The sequence below is a fragment of the Phalacrocorax carbo genome, chromosome 1, assembly GCF_963921805.1.
Source record: "Phalacrocorax carbo chromosome 1, bPhaCar2.1, whole genome shotgun sequence".
Taxonomy (NCBI): Eukaryota; Metazoa; Chordata; class Aves; order Suliformes; family Phalacrocoracidae; genus Phalacrocorax; species Phalacrocorax carbo.
This window is the reverse complement of record NC_087513.1, coordinates 191,767,645-191,786,323: the sequence shown is the minus strand read 5'-3', so window position 1 is coordinate 191,786,323 and position 18,679 is coordinate 191,767,645. Positions and strand designations below refer to the sequence as shown.

The 18,679-nt window shown below is 37.6% G+C and overlaps 1 protein-coding gene across 7 annotated transcripts in view; it reads left to right on the top strand.

Moving 5' to 3' along the window:
* Window positions 1-18,679, top strand: part of NBEA (neurobeachin) — a 505,018-nt gene that overhangs the window by 442,279 nt on the left and 44,060 nt on the right. For all 7 annotated transcript variants that reach the window (XM_064441021.1, XM_064441019.1, XM_064441015.1 and 4 more), the window contains 2 exons: window positions 3,952-4,104; window positions 15,980-16,147. In XM_064441021.1, the coding sequence (XP_064297091.1) occupies window positions 3,952-4,104; window positions 15,980-16,147 (321 nt within the window). The remainder of the gene's footprint in view (window positions 1-3,951; window positions 4,105-15,979; window positions 16,148-18,679) is intronic.

Below are 18,679 nucleotides of genomic sequence, written 5' to 3'. Positions count from 1 at the left end.
ACAAAATAGAATGAGACCAAAGTATATAAAGGAGTAAACTAAGTTGTGCACCATTTAGGAATAATTCTACTAGCTAGTTTGTGGAGATTAAAAGAATAGTTTACACATCTATAAATAAAACTTAAGCGATATAACAATATGGAAGGTAAAATCATTGTCCTTCATTTGGACTTTTAGGAGCTGAAAGGCTGTAAAGCTGGTAGGATAATGTTTTCCAAATATGTAATAAACTATGCAAGGAGAAAACAGTAATCTGTTCTCTGCATCCATGATGGATTGATAGCTGGGACAAGGGAGAATGGGCTTAGGTCGTGTAATGAAATATTCAGGCCAGGCGTTAGGTAAAACTTCCTCAGATGAAGAAGTCAGCTGATGGAAGGATTGTGGAGATGCTGACACTCAAATTCTGAGACAGCAGGGTAGGCAGATATCTAGCAGGAAAGATGGTATAGCTGAACCTCTTCCGGAATGGAGGAATGGGCAAGGTCACCCCTCCAAATGTGACCCTGAAACAGATATTTGAGGTATGTGTTCCCTCAAAACAAATGCATGAAAAGAGCTCTCCTCTCTCTCACCATAATTTTTATTAGAATATGAACTGGCAGAAACCCACTTATGAAACAAAGAAAACCTGAACTCCGGCTGAGAAAAATGTATAAAATGTATATGGGTTTTGAAAATAACTCCAGCCCTTGCTAGTGTTATCCTTTCCTTCATTCTTGTGTTCATTCTTGCAACTTTCAGTGACTTCTTGGTTAAAGCAATTCTCTCTGGGTCCCAGTTGTCATCTTGCTGTCCCTGCTGAGGTTTACTGCTGTCTGCTCCTTCCTTTTCCCAGCAACCTCCCAGGCCCTGTCCTTGCTGCCTGCTCTGTCCTTGCTAATTCTTCCTCTCTCTGCTTCTCCCAGCTTATACTGCTCCTAGCGAAGCATGCTCAGGGGCCCTGGGGAAGGGGATATTTGCCTTTCCATCCTCACCCGGCGCCTGCTATTGGCATGAGGTAGAAGAGACGGCTTCTTCATTTTTTTGCAGCAGAATAAACAGCGAACACATAAAGACAAACCTTTCTATCATGCTTCTCTAGATTAATTGTATTTTCTATGCTTCTGAGTACCTAAATACACATTTCGAAGATTTTTTCCAAATGTTAGCAAGTTCATACTTACAAGTTGTCATAATGTGTCTGTGTTTTAGTATATATTCATTCATTCTCTAGAAATAAGAAGGGGATGGATTTATCTGAGATGTTTTGTGTTGTGGTTTCTTAGTCTAGTCAAAAGTGGAGACAGCAAAATTGCAAAAGGAATATCAAATGGTACCAAAGAAAACTGAATGGTTAATGTGAAGTATGGGAAATATGTAATTATCTGGGAAAGGTCACATGCAACATTGTTCATATCTCAAGAAAAGGTTCAATTCATGCTAAATAGTACTCAAATAAGCAAAGATCATAGGCTGCACTAAAAATAACATCCAAGGCAATGGTGGGACTATAACACAATGGGTTTATTAAATGTTTTTTTTAAATGCTATGTTTGTTTCGTTACTTTGACTAAAAAAAAAAATACCAGGAGATGTGTAACTGAAATGATTAGGGTTCTAGAGAGAGTGTTATTTGAAGAGGATTTAGAAGTCTGTCACTGGTTAGTTTCCAGAGCACAGGAATAAGACAGGTCAAACTAAACATATACAACACAATAAATCTTATGAAGTTAATCGCATGCTTTCTATTTATTCTATTTCTGTTTATGTTTTCTGCTATACCAGACAAGGGAACATTAAATTACACTGAAAGCAAATAGCAACAAAGATAAAATTACTAAATGGAAATACCATTAAAAATATTCAGTGACTTAAATCCCTTTGTTTCAAGATACCCCTGAAGTGAGAAGGTTAGTAGAATTCAGTTAAACAGTAGTGGTGTCTCTGGGGAGCACAAATCTTTCAGATGTAAAATTTCAGAATTAGATCCTAGGACATTTAAAACTGAAAAAAGAAATTTAAGGGTTAACATATCTTTGATGAAATCAAAGCCTTGCTTGCTATTTCACATTACAGGTTAGTACACCACCATGTTGCCTAAGAAATGGTAATAATTAACAGTGGTATGTGTTTCAAGGCTTATATGCAAAATAGAAATAAACTTTGCTTACTTTTGTTTTCTTTAATAAATTCTATTTAATTTGAATATTGACTTTTAATTTAATTTTTACCTATTAATATTTCTTCATTCTGAGGTCCTTATGAATTTTTCCTTTCTTTAAGGCAATGCTCTTAGTTTGTCAGTGCGTTGTAAGGAAGCACGGGTTGGGTTGTGGCCAGCTCTTAGTCCCAAGTTACCTGGCTGGTTTAGATAGTTAATTCATTGAGCTCTGGAAAGATTAATGTCTAGTTTTCTCCAACTGCAAGTATCGTTCATTCCTCTTTGGACTCCATTAGGGAAAACCAAAGGGCTTCCTTGGGAACCTGAGAGTTAGTGAATCCTGTTTAGGAGAAAGGGGAGAAGTTTGCTTTTAGAAATACTCTGAGTAAATTAAAGGTATATAATCAAACATAAGATTGTCAGTAAAACAATCTTTTTTCTTTTAATCTTGTAGGATATTCAGGATTGCTTTTAGTTTGGCTTTGCTCTAGCTGCTGTTTTTTTATTTACTGCATGTAATATTTTTAATGGTTTTAGCTTTTTGAAATTACAGCTCATTTCTTAATGAGCTATTCAAGCTCAGGCATGTCTCACTTGGTTAGCGTTTTGCACTGGTTAGGTATTGATTGGCATTGCATTTTCTTCTAATCTGAACTCAAACTGTAGTATATTAAAAGCAATGTAAAGAAGCAAGTAAATTGCCTCCGTAAACATACTTAAAATTGTAACATAAATATTATCCTTTTTGGTTTTTTTAATGAATAAATTTGAAGGAACCATCTATGCCTTAACTGCTCTATTCTCTATGGAGTTGCCGATCAGATTTAATTAGATAAGTTTGTGTCTGCAGTGATTTTTTTTTTTACGCTTCGCATGCCTGCAGCTTTTGAAAGGACCACAAAGAGACTCAGGTTTCAGGTGCTGTGTCATCAGTTTTGATCATGTTACACAACTGAATGCTATAATGCTTTTAACAGTGTAATTTAGTGAATTTAATCCATATCTGGATATTAGAAAAGAGATAGCAGGCTTTAAAGCTTTTTTGTTACTGCAGTTCAATGCTTACTGCTAATTGGCAATATTGGCAATATTGCAATGGCAATATTTATTACGTCAAAATGCATTTCTATTTAGCTCTCCTGGAAATTTGGAAAAACTTCACACCCCAACTTTTCTATAATGTATTAATACATTGCAGATGATGTTTGATACTCAGTTATTGAACTTTCACAGTTTAAATACCATGTATTTATATTTTAAGGACATTTGTCGTACTGACATTTTTCTCCCATGTATTTTTGGATTTTGCTTACAGTAGAAAACTTCATTCACCCTGAATTCTGTTTTCTTACATAGGTACTCAGATTGCCACCTTTTCTTAATGAATTAAAGAATATAAAGAAAGTAAAATCAAGACAGTGTTATGTCAGCAACTTTTTTACCCCTTTACTATAGTCAAGTAATGATTAAAAAATCCAACATATTTATAGTATTGAAGGCTTAGCATACAGTTTCTTGTACCTGTTATTCTGAAGAGGTCTGCTTTATTGATATGCATTCCTTTTCCAAAGTTATGCTGTTCATAAAAATAGATATGGGAAAAACAGAGATTAAATATCTCAGTATGAAGAATATGTTTGACCATAAGTACAAGAAAATGGATTATAAAATATCTTAAACAAGTGCACAGAAACATAAACAAAATCAGGAATGCTTTAATGTGTACTACAACAGATCCTGACTCTAGCAGCACCATTTAGCTTCTCTGTATAAATGTAAGGTCTCATTGTGTGTTTTGTCCTTGCTAGGAGTTAATCCCAGAGTTTTACTACCTACCAGAGATGTTTGTCAACAGCAATGGCTATAATCTAGGAATCAGAGAGGATGAAGTTGTTGTGAATGATGTTGATCTCCCCCCATGGGCCAAGAAGCCTGAAGACTTCGTCCGTATCAACAGGATGGTAAGCTTCACTTCAGTTTAGCCTAAGTAAGGAGTTCTGTGTTTTAACAAGCCAACCTAATGTTCATCTCTTCACAACTAGAATTATAGAAATAAAATGAAAAGTGAAGAGGAATTTGTATTCTCTCTTGCTTGACAGAATCCTTTATTTTACAATGGATTTTCCTTCCTTGTGCCAAAAGAATGGAAAATGAAATTCAGTTATTTACTCTCTCATGAGACAGCATCAGACGAGTATGAGCTGGACAACATAGGATAGCCTGAAATATTTGAGTCTGTTCCTCCTCACAACCTTCTACATCAAAAACTGAAAGGTTATTATAAATGCTGGAATCCTGCAAGATATATTCCTTACTTGACCAAAGCTATACACTTCCTAGTCATCAGAGATGAACTGGAAGTGTAGAAATGTGAATATAAGCCAACAACTGCAGTCCCTGAAGTAATTTTGGAAAAGAACTGCTCTCGTGTAAATCACCATGAAGTCTGCAGAATTTAAGCTTGAAAAATATTTGTCTATGTTGTATACTTTTTGCTTTAATTTGGTAGATAATGATTTTATTAAATATAGACTTCATACTTATGTATGCTTCTAGTAATTTTTAGGAAGAACAAAGTATTTTCTGATGCTTTGGCCAGCAGTAGTTCAATTTATAGTTCTGTTTTGGAAATGGATCTTCCCTAAAGTGCATATTGCTTGTCTTGCTTATAGAGTTGGGACTGTACTTTCAATAAGCTATGAGTTTCCATCCACTTGCAGAACTGTTCAGCTTGTGCATTATTCCCTACAGTGATTTTGTGTTGCATTGTAAGTCTAGCAGTGTTGGTTTTCTTCTAATCAGTTTGGCAATTCAATTTCAAGAATGATCTCTTTCAAGAGAATTGTTCATCAGGAGCTGATAGAAAAAATAGCCTAAGAAGTTCAAAAGACTAGAAGAATATTATAAAAACAAACATATTCCTAGATGTATATGATTTAGAAGCGTCCTCCATTTAGAAGGGTAAATGGTTTGACATATGTACAGCAGTCTCCTAAGGAAGTGATGGCAAGCGCATCACTTGAGACATATAAAATGCACTACACAAAGCATGGGAAATGTGTTCCAGGGAGTAGTCCTTGGCAGGAAGAAGCTGAGCAACATTTTCCTTCTTTTTCTTGGCTGATTTCTTTTATAGCTGCATATATTGTAACATTCTTTCTAAAAACAAGTAATTGTCACAGCTGGTGACAATAAATTCAAGTGCAATTTTACTAGCAAAGAAGGCAGTGGACCCAAGGGATCACTACCTTCCATTAGCATTCTCAAGTGTGGGATGCGCAATTACAGGTACGTCTCCAGAGCGCCCATGTTGCTGCACAGAACCCTGTTCTGGATTGCGGTTGTGGCTAAACCTGGACTGGGCCCAAGAGTGAGCATACTACAGTTGACCAAGAGGTTTAGTTTTGACATCTCTAACAACAGAAGTTGATACCTTAGTGAAAAAGGATAAGCAAGCTGCCACCTATTGGGGAATATAATGAGATGCATATTAATGACTCCCTTTGGGAAATCTTACAAAGAATGTTCCTTCTTGGATCCCAAATTGTGTTTCTCCATCTTTCCACAGAGATGGAATGATTAATAGGAGGATAAAAAGCACTGTGTGATAAGAGATCGCTTAAAGAAAAGCTTTAGCTTTAGTTTATTTGATTTCTCTCGTGGAATTTCTGCTTTTTAGGAAATAGAATACAAGCTCTCTACAGAAAAGTTTTGTGCTGGGATATTTACGGCTGTTGGAGAAAACAGCTGCTTGCATGAATTTAGAATGTAGTATTTATGCCCCTTCAGGATGATACTTTCAAGACAGGCTGATAGTTAAAAGCTGGAAATACCTTTTAAATATTAAGCTGTAATAGCACTAATGACTGACTCCATACATAAGTATGCTCAGACTGCCATGAGACAGACAAGCTGGTGTTAAGACTAGAGTAGTATTAGAAGTGCAGTCTTCAACTAATTGAGTACTTCACAGATTTCTAAAATCAGAAATGATCTCACTTATGTATCATACCCTCCCTATACTGTCTTCTGCCCATCCCCACAGATGTGAGCATCATGCTGTTATGATACAGTTTTGCCTGGAGGCATTTTCTGCATGGCCTTTACTCATCCCAGCATCTACTTTTAGCAAGAGCATGATCAGTAGTTAAAATTAAGTTCTACACAAATACATACTATCTTCAAGCGAGCAGTCTCGTGAAATTCATGAATTATAATAAAGTTGGGAATTGCCTAGAAAACAGGAGAAAGAGGCATAGATTTAGTTGAAATAGATGCGGAAAGTACACTGAAAAGCACCTCGGGAGGAAAGAAGTAAAGATATTCAATAGGAAGCAGAATTCTGGAAACAAAAATAGTACCAAAAATAGAGCAGTAGTAAGGGAAGTGTGACAAAAAGCAGCAATTAAATTAGATAAAACTCTGTAATTCTATATTCACCAGAAAGAAGTGTATTTTGATGCCATCTATAGAGAATCATTGCATCACAGAGGATATAAACAGTCGTACCTGTCTATGGTCCTTTTGAGACTGCACCTGGAATATTGGATTCACTTCTGGGCAACTAGATTACAGAAGAAGTGTTCACATTTGGATGGAGTTCAGAGGATAGAAACAAAGTGAATAACGTTAGGTTGTTTAAAGAGCGTGATATATGCATAGTCTTTTTATACAGCTTATTATAAACTAGCAAGCTAAAGAAGGATAATCCTTTTCATGAAAATGTAGATAGTATGTGTAGTAAGAAGTAATGGAATTACATTTTCAAAGTGTAATAATTTGAATGTGTCATAATTTTTCAGAAAAACTTCCTCACATAGGGTTTTATTAGCACATACAGCAAACTGCCAGTACACTCTCTTTGGTCACCAGAACTGGACTGGTCAAAGTAAGGAACAAATATAAAGGGACTGGAAAGTTTGACAGTCCCTACCTAATGTCTAATTCCATGTTTTGAACCGGCCAGCAGATGTATTATTCAGTTAGGTCATCTCCAGGCCAAGCTTTGCCTGTTACACAAGAATCTATCTTGAGAAAAAAAAAAACAGCCTGGGTGTGGTGCTGACGTGTAAAACACAGCAAGCTTGTGCAAGCCTGGAATTTCTCCAGCAACTTAACAAAGCAAGTAGAGAACACATTTACAGAAAAGCCACAGAAAATTAAGGAATACTTAAAGTAAGTGTTATCCTGATCCCTTCTCTAATGAAATCAGCAGTTGTTATGTCATTTCAGTGGAGAGGATCCTATGTGATACGGCATAAAGTACAGTGGGATCTTGTTTTTCCCGAGCTGACAATATTGTCTTCTGTTCATACATTTTTTTTTTGCTTGCTGCAGGCATATATAATGTGCAATTTTATGGGGGAGTAAATACAAATCCTTCTATACAGCCTACTTGCACATTTATGAATGTAAACATTTTCTTTAAATAACAGCAAATATTTCAGCATTTCATCCTGATACTTACCAAAGCAAATAGAGAACAGCCTAGAAAACATCACAGCAGCAAAGTGACATAAATCATTGTAATTTAACCAACTGGTTAGCAAGCTTTACTAAAATTCTGTGCAAATTAATAATTGGCAGGCAGGGTTTTGGTGGTGTTTTATTTGGTGGTTCAGCTGGGTGTTTTACACTTCAAACTAAACACAGAAATGGAAGTGGAAATGGTTTTCCATCAAAAATGATTCCTTTAAACTTGTGAAAATTAGACTTATTATAAAGACCAGAAAAGACATTCAGTCAAGTTACTTTTAAGACCTACTACAGTAGCTTATAAAGCACTCAGTGTATACATCAGGGATTGTTGTAGCAGTTTTATTTATCCATACAAAGCTAGACTGATTACTACAGAGTTACTCATGAAACATTAATAAAGCACTATGTTCAATGCTAACATGATTATTGTCTGACCTCGGCGATGGCACAAAGGACAGAGGCAGAAAGTGTCCCTGATAACATTACCCTAATGCTAGGCTCATCAATCATAATCTCCCAGTTTACCAGGAAAAAAAAAAAAAACCACATAAAACGTTCCACAGATGTGCATCTGTAGTCCTACTCAGCCTCTCAATCCCCACAGACTTAGAGCAGTCCTGAGAGCCAGAAATAGAACAGATTCAGTCAGTAAGTCAAGCATGTTAAATCAAGGCAGGGAACACCACTGTGAAACACTGAAGCAGAGCTTTTATAATAAGCATTCTTTATTTTTGAAACAAAAGATGCAAGATTGTGTAATTCAAAGTTAATTATAATGATATTTTCATTACAGCTTGCGCACATATTAAATTACAAATTACAGTGTTGAGTAAAATGCATTCACTATAAATTATATTTTTGAGATACTAAACGGTGTCCTGTTTTTGTTATACATATTTTGTTCCTATTACATAACTGTTACTAAGATTGAATTTTCTTTCTGTCTTTGAAATGATTTATTTGTGCTTTTCTGCTGCCAATTACATTTTTGTACAGTTCCCTGGCTATTCAGAAGCATGCGTAGTATTTCATAATTAAAAAGCTTCTTGAATAGTCATTAGAAACATCTATTATGAAATCTCTCTGTTATGAGGATCTGGAAGATTTATCTTTTCTCCTCACCGTTCAGCAGCAGTTGACATTCCTTTTCTACCAGATAAGCAGCAGATAAGATTTGATATTACTTCCTCAGCAGTAGCTTTGATTTTATTTTGTGTATTGCCAAGGTTTGTTGTCAATGCAATTAAAAGTCATTCAACTAACAGAGCTTTCAATCTAATTTGAAATTGGCAGTGGTTTTTTTTAAAAAACTTTCTACATTGCTGAAGAATCTTATTTCAACCTTGAAGACATTCATGTAAAAGATCAGTTTCGGTGCAGACATCCCTGAATAACCCAAATCTGTAGAATGCACTGCTGAGTCACTTTATTAAAATACTACTTTGTTTAAATGAACATAACTAATTTCAGATATCAGTACTGCCTGTTCTATTTTATGACAAGAGTCATAGAATCGTTAAGGTTGGAAAAGACCCTTAAGATCGTTGAGTCAAACATTTTACTCCAATAGTCAGTACAAGAAGTGGTAAATGAGGCAGAGAAATATTAGGCGGCAAGAACCTGTGTATTCAATGGCTGCAGAGGAGCACGGATGTAAGGGGAAAGAAGAACCCAGCTCACAGGCTGAAACAGTTGATGGTCTGTTATTGAGTAGATCTACAAAACCAAAGTGTCTTGGAGTAGTTTTAAGCAAATATTTTTAAATATACTGAATATAAGTTAATAGCAAGATGCTATGGTAGGAGTTCTTGGAGAGACAGACAGCATATAGCTATGGAGGGGAGGGAAACAAGGCAGGAACTGCAGAAACAAGAGGGGCAGGCACAGGTGTGGTCCAGATGACGGACAGCATCAGAGCTTTCCTCTTCTCCGGTGACACCAAATGCTATGTTAGAAAGAGGTTGGAATTGCATATTTTATAAATCCAGAACTCCTGATACTTTACACAGCACATAGTGTGCATTAAAATAAAAGCCAATTCCTCCTACAGGAATCTCAGTGAAAAATAATTTTAACATCAAATTAGGATGAATAGAGAGGAAAGCGTGCAGCGTTCATACTGCACAAAGGTCTGAAAAGAGCTATAGAGATTGATCCCACTAAGCAGTAACTTGGCTTATATTAACTTTATTTAGTTTATACACAAACATAAACTTACTAATACCAATTTATATTTTACAACAGCTACAGGTCAAATTTCCAGCCTGTGGAACATGTGTGCATACACTTGCCTACAAACGCACAAAAAACAGAGTACTTTTCCTTCAAAATACGTATACACTAGATGTTTAATAATGCTTATGATTTCCCTATTAGCAATAAAAGTCCCTCCACTGAAAACAGTAACATGAGAGACTCCTTCTTCAAAACAAAACCCATGACAAAATACTGACTGGAATGCTACTGTTTGAAAATGAAGCCCTAATAACAGTGGTTCAAACAAGTTCAGAGAGTTTGAGAGTGCCTGAATAAAACTCTGTTTTCTGTACATTTTAATTATAATAGAAAACAAGCTGGGTATTAGCTCATTTCTGTTAATCAGTAAGAATCTTAAAAAGCCAAATTATTTAATTATATAAGTAACAATTATTATTGCTTTTCTAAAAAAATGTTTCTTTATATTTCATATTGAAAATGCGCTCAGAAATTAAAGTCCCCAAAATGCTTTGAAGCCAAAATGTTCTTGAAAAATGCTGTTCTTTAGGGCCATCACCAGCCTATTTTAAGGATATTGTTGTTATTTTTTTCTGTATGTTATGCCTACTGTACCTACAAATTTTTTTTTAGGCAGAAAATTCCCTCACCCTATTCCCTACTAAGCATTGCATATTCTTGAGAAAGCAAATGATGTACTGTTGACAGTGAACAGCTCATAAATTTTCAGAAGGCTCTTACATAGAGGAGGAGCAGCCTGTGCATTAGAGCAAATTAAGGAGAGGATTCTGCAAGTATTGCGTGAGTAGCACTGCAGAAGTACTTGGGAGAAACACCAGCAAACCAGGCCAGACCTGGCATCAGAAGCTTTCTCCTGACTAAAACAAATCCAGATTATAAAGTACGTATCAGGAGCTTTGTCCCCACCAAGGGCCAGGTAAGACTTTTTAGCTTTTTGGTGGCCTGTTCTTGAGTGCAACCTACCTATTGTTCATGCCCAGTGTCATAACCCATAGGACACCCTGATGGGAAGGACAAGAACATCACACAGCACCCATCTCAGCCTGCAGCTTGAGGCTGTGTGGTGCTAAGGCCCATGCAGAGCCACGCTCACAGCTCTGGCTCCTCTCTCTACCTTCTGCTCTGGTCTCTGCCCAAATCCTGCACCAGACCGGTCTTCCACCACATGGTGCCTAGCAGGCACAGCACTGCTATACTCTTGCTACCACCAGCATCCTCACAACCTCCCTGACAGCAATTCTTCTGACTTCCAATTTTGTGTGCAGTTCTGAAATTTGTAGTTCAAAGTAATTAAATCTACTCCTTACAAATTTCCCCAGCAAACTAAGGTTCTTCCCCAAGGAACTAAGGACCCCAAGGTTCTTTAAAGAACCATTAGACCTATAAACATAATATAAAAAATCTGCTTAAAGAATTGGAAATGAAGACACGAGATGCTGCTGTTAAAAAGTAGCTTATTTATTTAATAAATTAAAGAACCGTTCATCTATGTGAAACAGAAGTTCTCCAAACCCGTCAGGGTCAGTAAGGCCTTCTCTGGAATGACAAGCTGCTGACTAAGGGATGGTCATGAAAGTAGAAACTGCCTCAGGAAAACTAACAGGCATTCAACTCTCCTAACTCTCCTAACTTTGAAGGTCAAAGGAAGTGTACCCCGCCGATGAGCAGGACTGGCAAACTGGTAACTACGGGCGAGGAGGAGGCTGAGGTGCTCATAACTTCTTTGCCTCAGTCTTCACTGGCAACCTCTCTTCCCACACTTCTCAAGTGGATGGACCTCAAGACAAAGACTGGGAGAGGAAAGTCCCTCCGACTGTAAGAGGCGATCAAGTTCGTGACCACCTGAGGAACCTGGATACACACAAGTCTATGGGACCTGATGAGATGCACCCCAGAGTCCTGAGGGAATTAGCTGATGTAGTTGCCAAGCCACTCTCCATGATATTTGAAAAGTCATGCAGTCAGCTGAAGTCCCTTGTGACTGGAAAAAGGGAAACATTGTGCCCATTTTTAAAAAGGCTAGAAAGATGGACCCTGAGAGCTACTGATCTGTCAGCCCCACCTCTGTGCCTGGGAAGATCATAGAACAGATCCTCCTAGAAGCTATGCTAAGACACATAGAGGACAGGGAGGTGATTCAAGATGGCCAGCATGGCTTCACCAAGGGCAAATCCTGCCTGACCAACCTGGTGGCCTTCTATGATGGAGTGACTACATCAGTGGACAAGGAAAGTGCTACAGATGTCATCTCTCTGGACTTCTGTCAGGGCTTTGACATGGTCCCCCATAGCATCCTTCTCTCTAATTTGGAGAGATATGGATTTGATGGGTGGACTGTTCAGTGGATAATTAATTGGTTGGATGGTTTCATCTGGAGGGTAAGAGTCAACAGCTCAATGCCCAGATGGAGATCAGTGACAAGTGGTGTTCCTCAGGGGTCTCTTTTGGGACCAGTACTGTTTAATATCTTCATCAGTGGCATAGACAGTGAGATTGAGTGCACCCTCAGTACGTTTGGAGATGACACCAAGCTGAGTGGTGGGGTTGACACACCTGAGGGAGAGGATGCCATACAGAGGGACGTTGTCAGGCTTGAGGAGTGGGCCCATGTGAACCTTATGAAGTTCAACAAGGCCAAGTGCAAGGTTCTGCACCTGGATCAGGGCAACCCCCAGTATCAATACAGGCTGGGGAATGAAGGGATTGAGAGCAGCCCTGTGGAGAAGGACTTGGGGTACTGGTGGATGAAAAGCTGAGCATGACTGGCAGTGTGCACTCACAGCCCAGAAAGCCAGCCGTATTCTGGTTCTGCATCAAAAGCAGCCTGGCCAGCAGGTTGAGGGAGGTGACTCTGCCCCTCTGCTCTGGTGAGACCCCACCTGGAGTACTGCGTCCAGCTCTGGAGCCTTCAGCACAGGGAAGACATGGATCTATTGGAGTGGGTCCACAGGAAGGCCACAAAAATGATCCGAGGGCTGGAGCACCTCTCCTTTAAAGACAGGCTGAGAGTTGGGGTTGTTCAGCCCAGAGAAGAGAGGGCTGCGGGGAGACCTTATTGTGGCCTTTCAGTACTTAAAGCAGACCTATAAAAACAATGGGAACAAACATTTTCGCAGTGCCTGTTGCAATAGGACAAAGGGTAATGGTTTTAACCTAAAAGAGGGTATATTTAGACTAGGTGTAAAGAAGAAATATTTTACAGTGAGGGTGGTGAAACACTTGAACTGGTTGTCCAGAGAGGTGGTAGATGCCCCATCCCTGGAAACATTCAAGATCAGGCTGGATGGGGCTCTGAGAAACCTGATCTATTTGAAGATGTCCCTGCTCACTGCAGGGGGGTTGGACCAAGGAGAGGATGTTAGAGGAGGTGTTGGGTGAAATATGGTCATTTGACCCAAGCATTTATTTCTTGAAATGTACTGTCCCATCTTAAGGAGTCAAAAGTTTTGCCATTTTCCTGAAATGTTCTCTGTATTCTAGAAATAGCAATTCTATTTTTGACCAAAGCAAATGCCTAAGAATTTTTTAAAATTACTTTTTAATAAATAAATAATCAATACAGATGCAAAAGAAACACAGATATGCAAGTCTGGTGGAGGAATAGAACAGTTAGGCTGCTCGCTGTAAGTTGGTCGGAGATGGATGCTGGAAAGACAACAGACTGTCAATTCTATTTTATTACATACAAAGAAATATTAAAAATTGAGCATTTAAAAGTTAGGAAATGCTTTATATATGGTTGCTGTGGCATACTTAATTTTATCCTTGCATGCTAACATCCTGCATGCTAAATGAGGCAAAAGTCCTATGGAAAAGATTATATGGGGTGATGTAGTCACTGGCTATATCATGTTGCATGCACACAACACAATATAAGTAAGGGTCTTAATTTCTTAATTATTTATTGGGAAACATATCTGAAATCAAATAGTATTAGTTTATTAGTATATAGTATTAAGCACTATTAATGCTATTTAAATAATATTACTTGCCATTTGCATATGATGGCCTGTGATTTTGAAAAGGAAGCAACAAGTTTTTATATAGTTTGCTGTAACATTTCTTTACAGCTTCTTATGTTAAAGAAGCTGAACTGAAGCCACTGAAAACTGAGCTATATGTCAGCTATTAAGCCTGAGCCTTCCCATCTATTTTCCTTAGAAATAACTGTCACTGGTTTTGACAGAAAAGGGTCCAGTTTTCCACCAAAGCACAGTGAGTTCCGCTTCCACATGGAGCAGTACAGGGAGAATGTTGGAGGAATGGTTGTGTGATTACCCAGGGAGCCAGACCCATTTGGCTTGCCCTGTCTGCGGCTGTTCCTGCATGTGGGGATGGTGGGCAGGGGGCTGCTGCCGGTGGGCAGTGCATGGCACAGTAGTACAGTTTCCAATGATTATTTCTGAAGCAGCCTCATTTTGATGTAAATGAATAAAATGAAAACATATTTTTTCTTCCAAAGTTTAACCCCTGTAAAACTTGAACTTCCCTGGAGCAGACATGAAACTCTGTCCTAGCTGGAAAGTGTTTGTACTGAGTAGTGGCACTGTGCTGGAAACAATGGAGGAATTAGGATTTCTCAGGGGAAGAAAAAAATAAAAGCCACAAACTTTGAGAATGAAAAGTATTAGATAATGTGATATAGAGGGTTGCTGCCAGCTCTGCTTGTATGCAGTGAGTAGCAATAAGCTTGACATTGATGTTTACATAAAAAATTGCATTAAGGCTGGTATTTTTTTTTCTTCAGAGCAAGCCAGGCTTTTTTCAGTGGTGCCCAGTAATAGGACCAGAGGCAATGGGCACAAACTGAAACACAGAAGATTCCCTCTGGACATCAGGAAACACTTCTTTGCTGTGAGGGTGACCAAGCACTGCCACAGTTTACCCAGAGAGGTTGTGGAGTCTGCATCCTTGGAGATATTCAAAAGCCATCAGGGCAGCCTGCTCTAGTGGCCCTGCTTAAGCAGAGGGGTTGGACCAGGTTATTTCCAGAGGTCCCTTCCAAACTCAGCTGTTCTGTGATTCTGTAATTTATTTTTTTTTCCTAACAAACTAATTGAAAGTTAGTTCCCAGACCTGAGAACTGAACTGCACTTGTTCTGATTGAGAAAACTATGTACATGACACTGTACAAAATCGGGACTGTGATGGAGTTTGGGCAAGGTCACCTAAAAAGTTGGTCAATGAACCATGAATCTTTATTTTACTACCAGTTCTTGTTTATCACATTATTTTTCTGAAGAAAAGGAAAAGAAGGAATAAGTGTGCCAGGATGCCATCTTAAAGAGATGATGAGTATTTATAGGAGAATCATTTATGTATCCAGGTACAGGCTTATGGGAAACTAAGGCAGGCAGTCTGGTAGGGGGGTAAGGAGAAACTGTGTAATCCCTTCAGCTTTCGAAAGCTCCAATTCAGGCGATGATAGCTACTAATGATGCCAATCATGTCTGATAAAGGCACATTGGTTGGATTGGGCTCAATGGTAATCCTATCATCATTTCCTCCATCTAGAATATCTCTCCATATGCTGAACAATGGAAGAGAAATCCTCAAACCCATTTTTAAACTAGCTAGTCACAACCTGTGTTTTTTCTGGTGAACCAACCTAATGTCAAAAATAAGCGTGAAAAATGCTTTTTTCCTTTGAGAAATGAGTCGCAATTCCCACAGAAACTGATTTTGCTGATACAGCTTTTTAATGCTCAAGTTTCCATTTTAGATTTAAGACTAATTAGAACTAGTTAGAAAATGAGTTGGAAGACTGGGCTTTTGAAATTGTTTTCCCATTTTCATCAGTTTTTCTTGACAAACTACCTAACTTATTTGACAAGCCCAAACATTAATAATTAAAACCCTTGCAGCTAGGAGAAACCCAGTAGCTGAGAAGAAAATTACCATAATATAAAGCTGAAGGAAAGAGGAGTATCTTTTTAGTGTTTTCTTCAATATAATTAGTTCTGTTTTTTAATGTTTGAAGGATTTCAAATATATCAAATAAGCCTGAACAGGAAATGTAATGATACCTATTATGCTTCCTCAGTTAATAGGAAAAGGTAGGACATAATTTATGCATGAACTGCAAGATGGAATTTAATTCCTAACTCTGAATTTCACTTGCAGGCCCTGGAAAGCGAGTTTGTGTCATGTCAACTTCATCAGTGGATTGACCTTATATTTGGCTACAAGCAACGAGGACCAGAAGCAGTGCGTGCACTCAACGTTTTCCACTACCTAACCTATGAAGGCTCTGTGAACCTGGACAGTATCACTGACCCTGTCCTCAGGGAGGTAGGTGTTTACTGCCATTTCGTTCTAAAAACTGCTGTCATCTCACAAGAAATGGTACTTTTTCCATCTTTCACTGCTGGAGAAAATTGTTGTGTGTGACTTTATTCAGAACTTAGGCCCTAGGTGACTTCAGAAGCAAGTATTAATGAACTAGCAATAAAACAGATGTCCCAAAGTATTTTGTTTGCTTCAAGTTACTAATATATTTAATGGTCAGTTATGATATGGGAAATTATAATGTAATATGTAATGTGTAATACATATTCTGCTATTTTTTATAATTTACTTTTATTAAGTTCACTTAGAATGGAAAAGCTGAAAGAAAAAGCTGCATCATAGTCATATGGAAAAATATTTAACTTTTTCAGTCAGACAATGTTGGCGAGAATATGTATGTGAAAAAGAATGTATTTGCTACCGTGACAGTAGCAATTATTCAGAATTCTTTTGTGTTAATCACAAAGTATAATCAAAGTGCTACCAAAATAGAAAATGTTTGCTATTTTTTGTGCATACAGCTATTTATATTTGTATACATGTATGTGTGAAATATGTGTATGTGTGCATATATAGAAGTGAGCTTTTTAAATTTATCAGTAATTAAAAAAATAATGTGCTAGCTACGCTGATACATGTTTCCTTCCAGTGACTGTTTTTAGTAAGGCTACAAATTTGAATGATCATTTTCTAATATCACCCATTCATTGGCTAAAACAATTGAAATTTGGTGAAAAGTGTGAAGAAGCAACAGCTGCTAGATGAGTACCGCTGTGATGAAGCTGTACACAAAATCTTCCATTCCCCCAGATAGCTGCCATCTGCTGTATGCAAAACAGTAATAATTTATACATTGCCAGGCGATGGGGTTTTGTTTGTTTGTTTGTTTTCCAATTTTGGAGACAGAAATCTACAGATTTCAGAAAGAAATGGATTCTAGAAAACATTCATATTCAGCTAAATATTGGGTTTTGGCATGTTGTTTTTAAGTAGTGTGTTGTTGCGTCTTGTTGCTTTTGGTGCTTTTTGAGGAGCAGAGCTAAAAAAACATTCAGAACCCTAACCTCCTAGAGCTGGATTTTCAGACCATGCACTGCAAAGCTTACACTTTGTAGACAGTTAGCATTCGCTTAAATTTAAGAATGGCCAGGATTGCTTTCATCCCACTGCCTCAAGTATGCAATGCTAACATCTACGTAATGGTTTACTGGATTTAAAACTTTGAGCACAAGAAAAATCAGTAAGGTACAAAACAGGAGATATGAAGGGGCAAGGCTTTTTAAAGTATAAAACAGGTGTCAAGCACCATGAATGCAAGGGATTTGCATGGCTTAAGGACCTGATTTGCATGGTCAGTCTCCTACGTCTTGACTTTAAGGGTCTACTCCCACAGGGCAGCTTGTAGGATTGAGGTCTATCTGTCTGTCTGTGCACCTTATTTAACATCTTATGACATGATAAGACTCTTCAACTCTCTTGTGGCTCTACTTACATGCATAACTTGTCATCAGAAATTTCAAGAAATTCATGGAGATGTTTTTGTTCACTCACTTGTACATACAACCCATGCCCTGTCAGTCAATAGCATATAAACCTCTCAGGCTATTTACACCATGTAAACTTCTAAAAACATAACTTTATCTTAATTGCCACAAGTTAGATTAGTAAATGAAAATCATTGTTAACAATGAGAAGGCAACATGTCTAGAAAAAAATGAATCCTAGTTTTTGTTATCTATAGATGCATAAAGTTGTATGCATACATTTAAAAATAGTATTCTTTCCTCTCCAACAGTTTTCAGACATTGTTGATTTGTGGCTTGTCATAAAAAGGTTAAAAAATACTTTTTATTAATTCTTAATAAGAAATTACAATACATTTCTAAGTATAGACAGATTTAGAGCTTTCTTCTGTTTCCCTTACCTCTATTTATGAAACTAGCAGACATTCTCTGGCCACTAATAGCGCATTTGACATCTTGATGATCTAGTAGGTCAGCTATTTGGATGTCATTTTCTGTTACAAGTATATATGCTCTATGTACATTGTTTGTTGGCTTTTTTTCTTTACTTTATTCTGGCTTTTACTAGATATTCGAGAAAATAAAAGCAAAAAGATCTTTTAAAAGCCTCTAAAGACCACTTGTACATACAGAAATGTAAGGATAGGAACACTAGCACCTTTAAAAACAGTGATAACAATTGTTAAGTATGTTTTACAGTGGCAGGCCGTGGTATCTGGCATCTTAACTTAGAAATACTGCAATTTAAAATTAATTGAGCTTTGCAGTTGTCCAGGAAAATGCATCTCTCAGTATCCAAATGCTCTTGATGTTTATTCTCTAAATAAACTGAAACATTTTTGTTCTGTCACACAGAAGATGGTGAATGTTCTCAATAAATGGCTGTAAAATAAGCCAGTCAATACAACCTTATTGGCAGCAGCCGTTATCAGACCAATGGGCTCAAATACAGCAGTAGCATCCTCAAACTGTGGCCGTAACTAATTTCATATTGAGCTGATTCCCAGCAGAA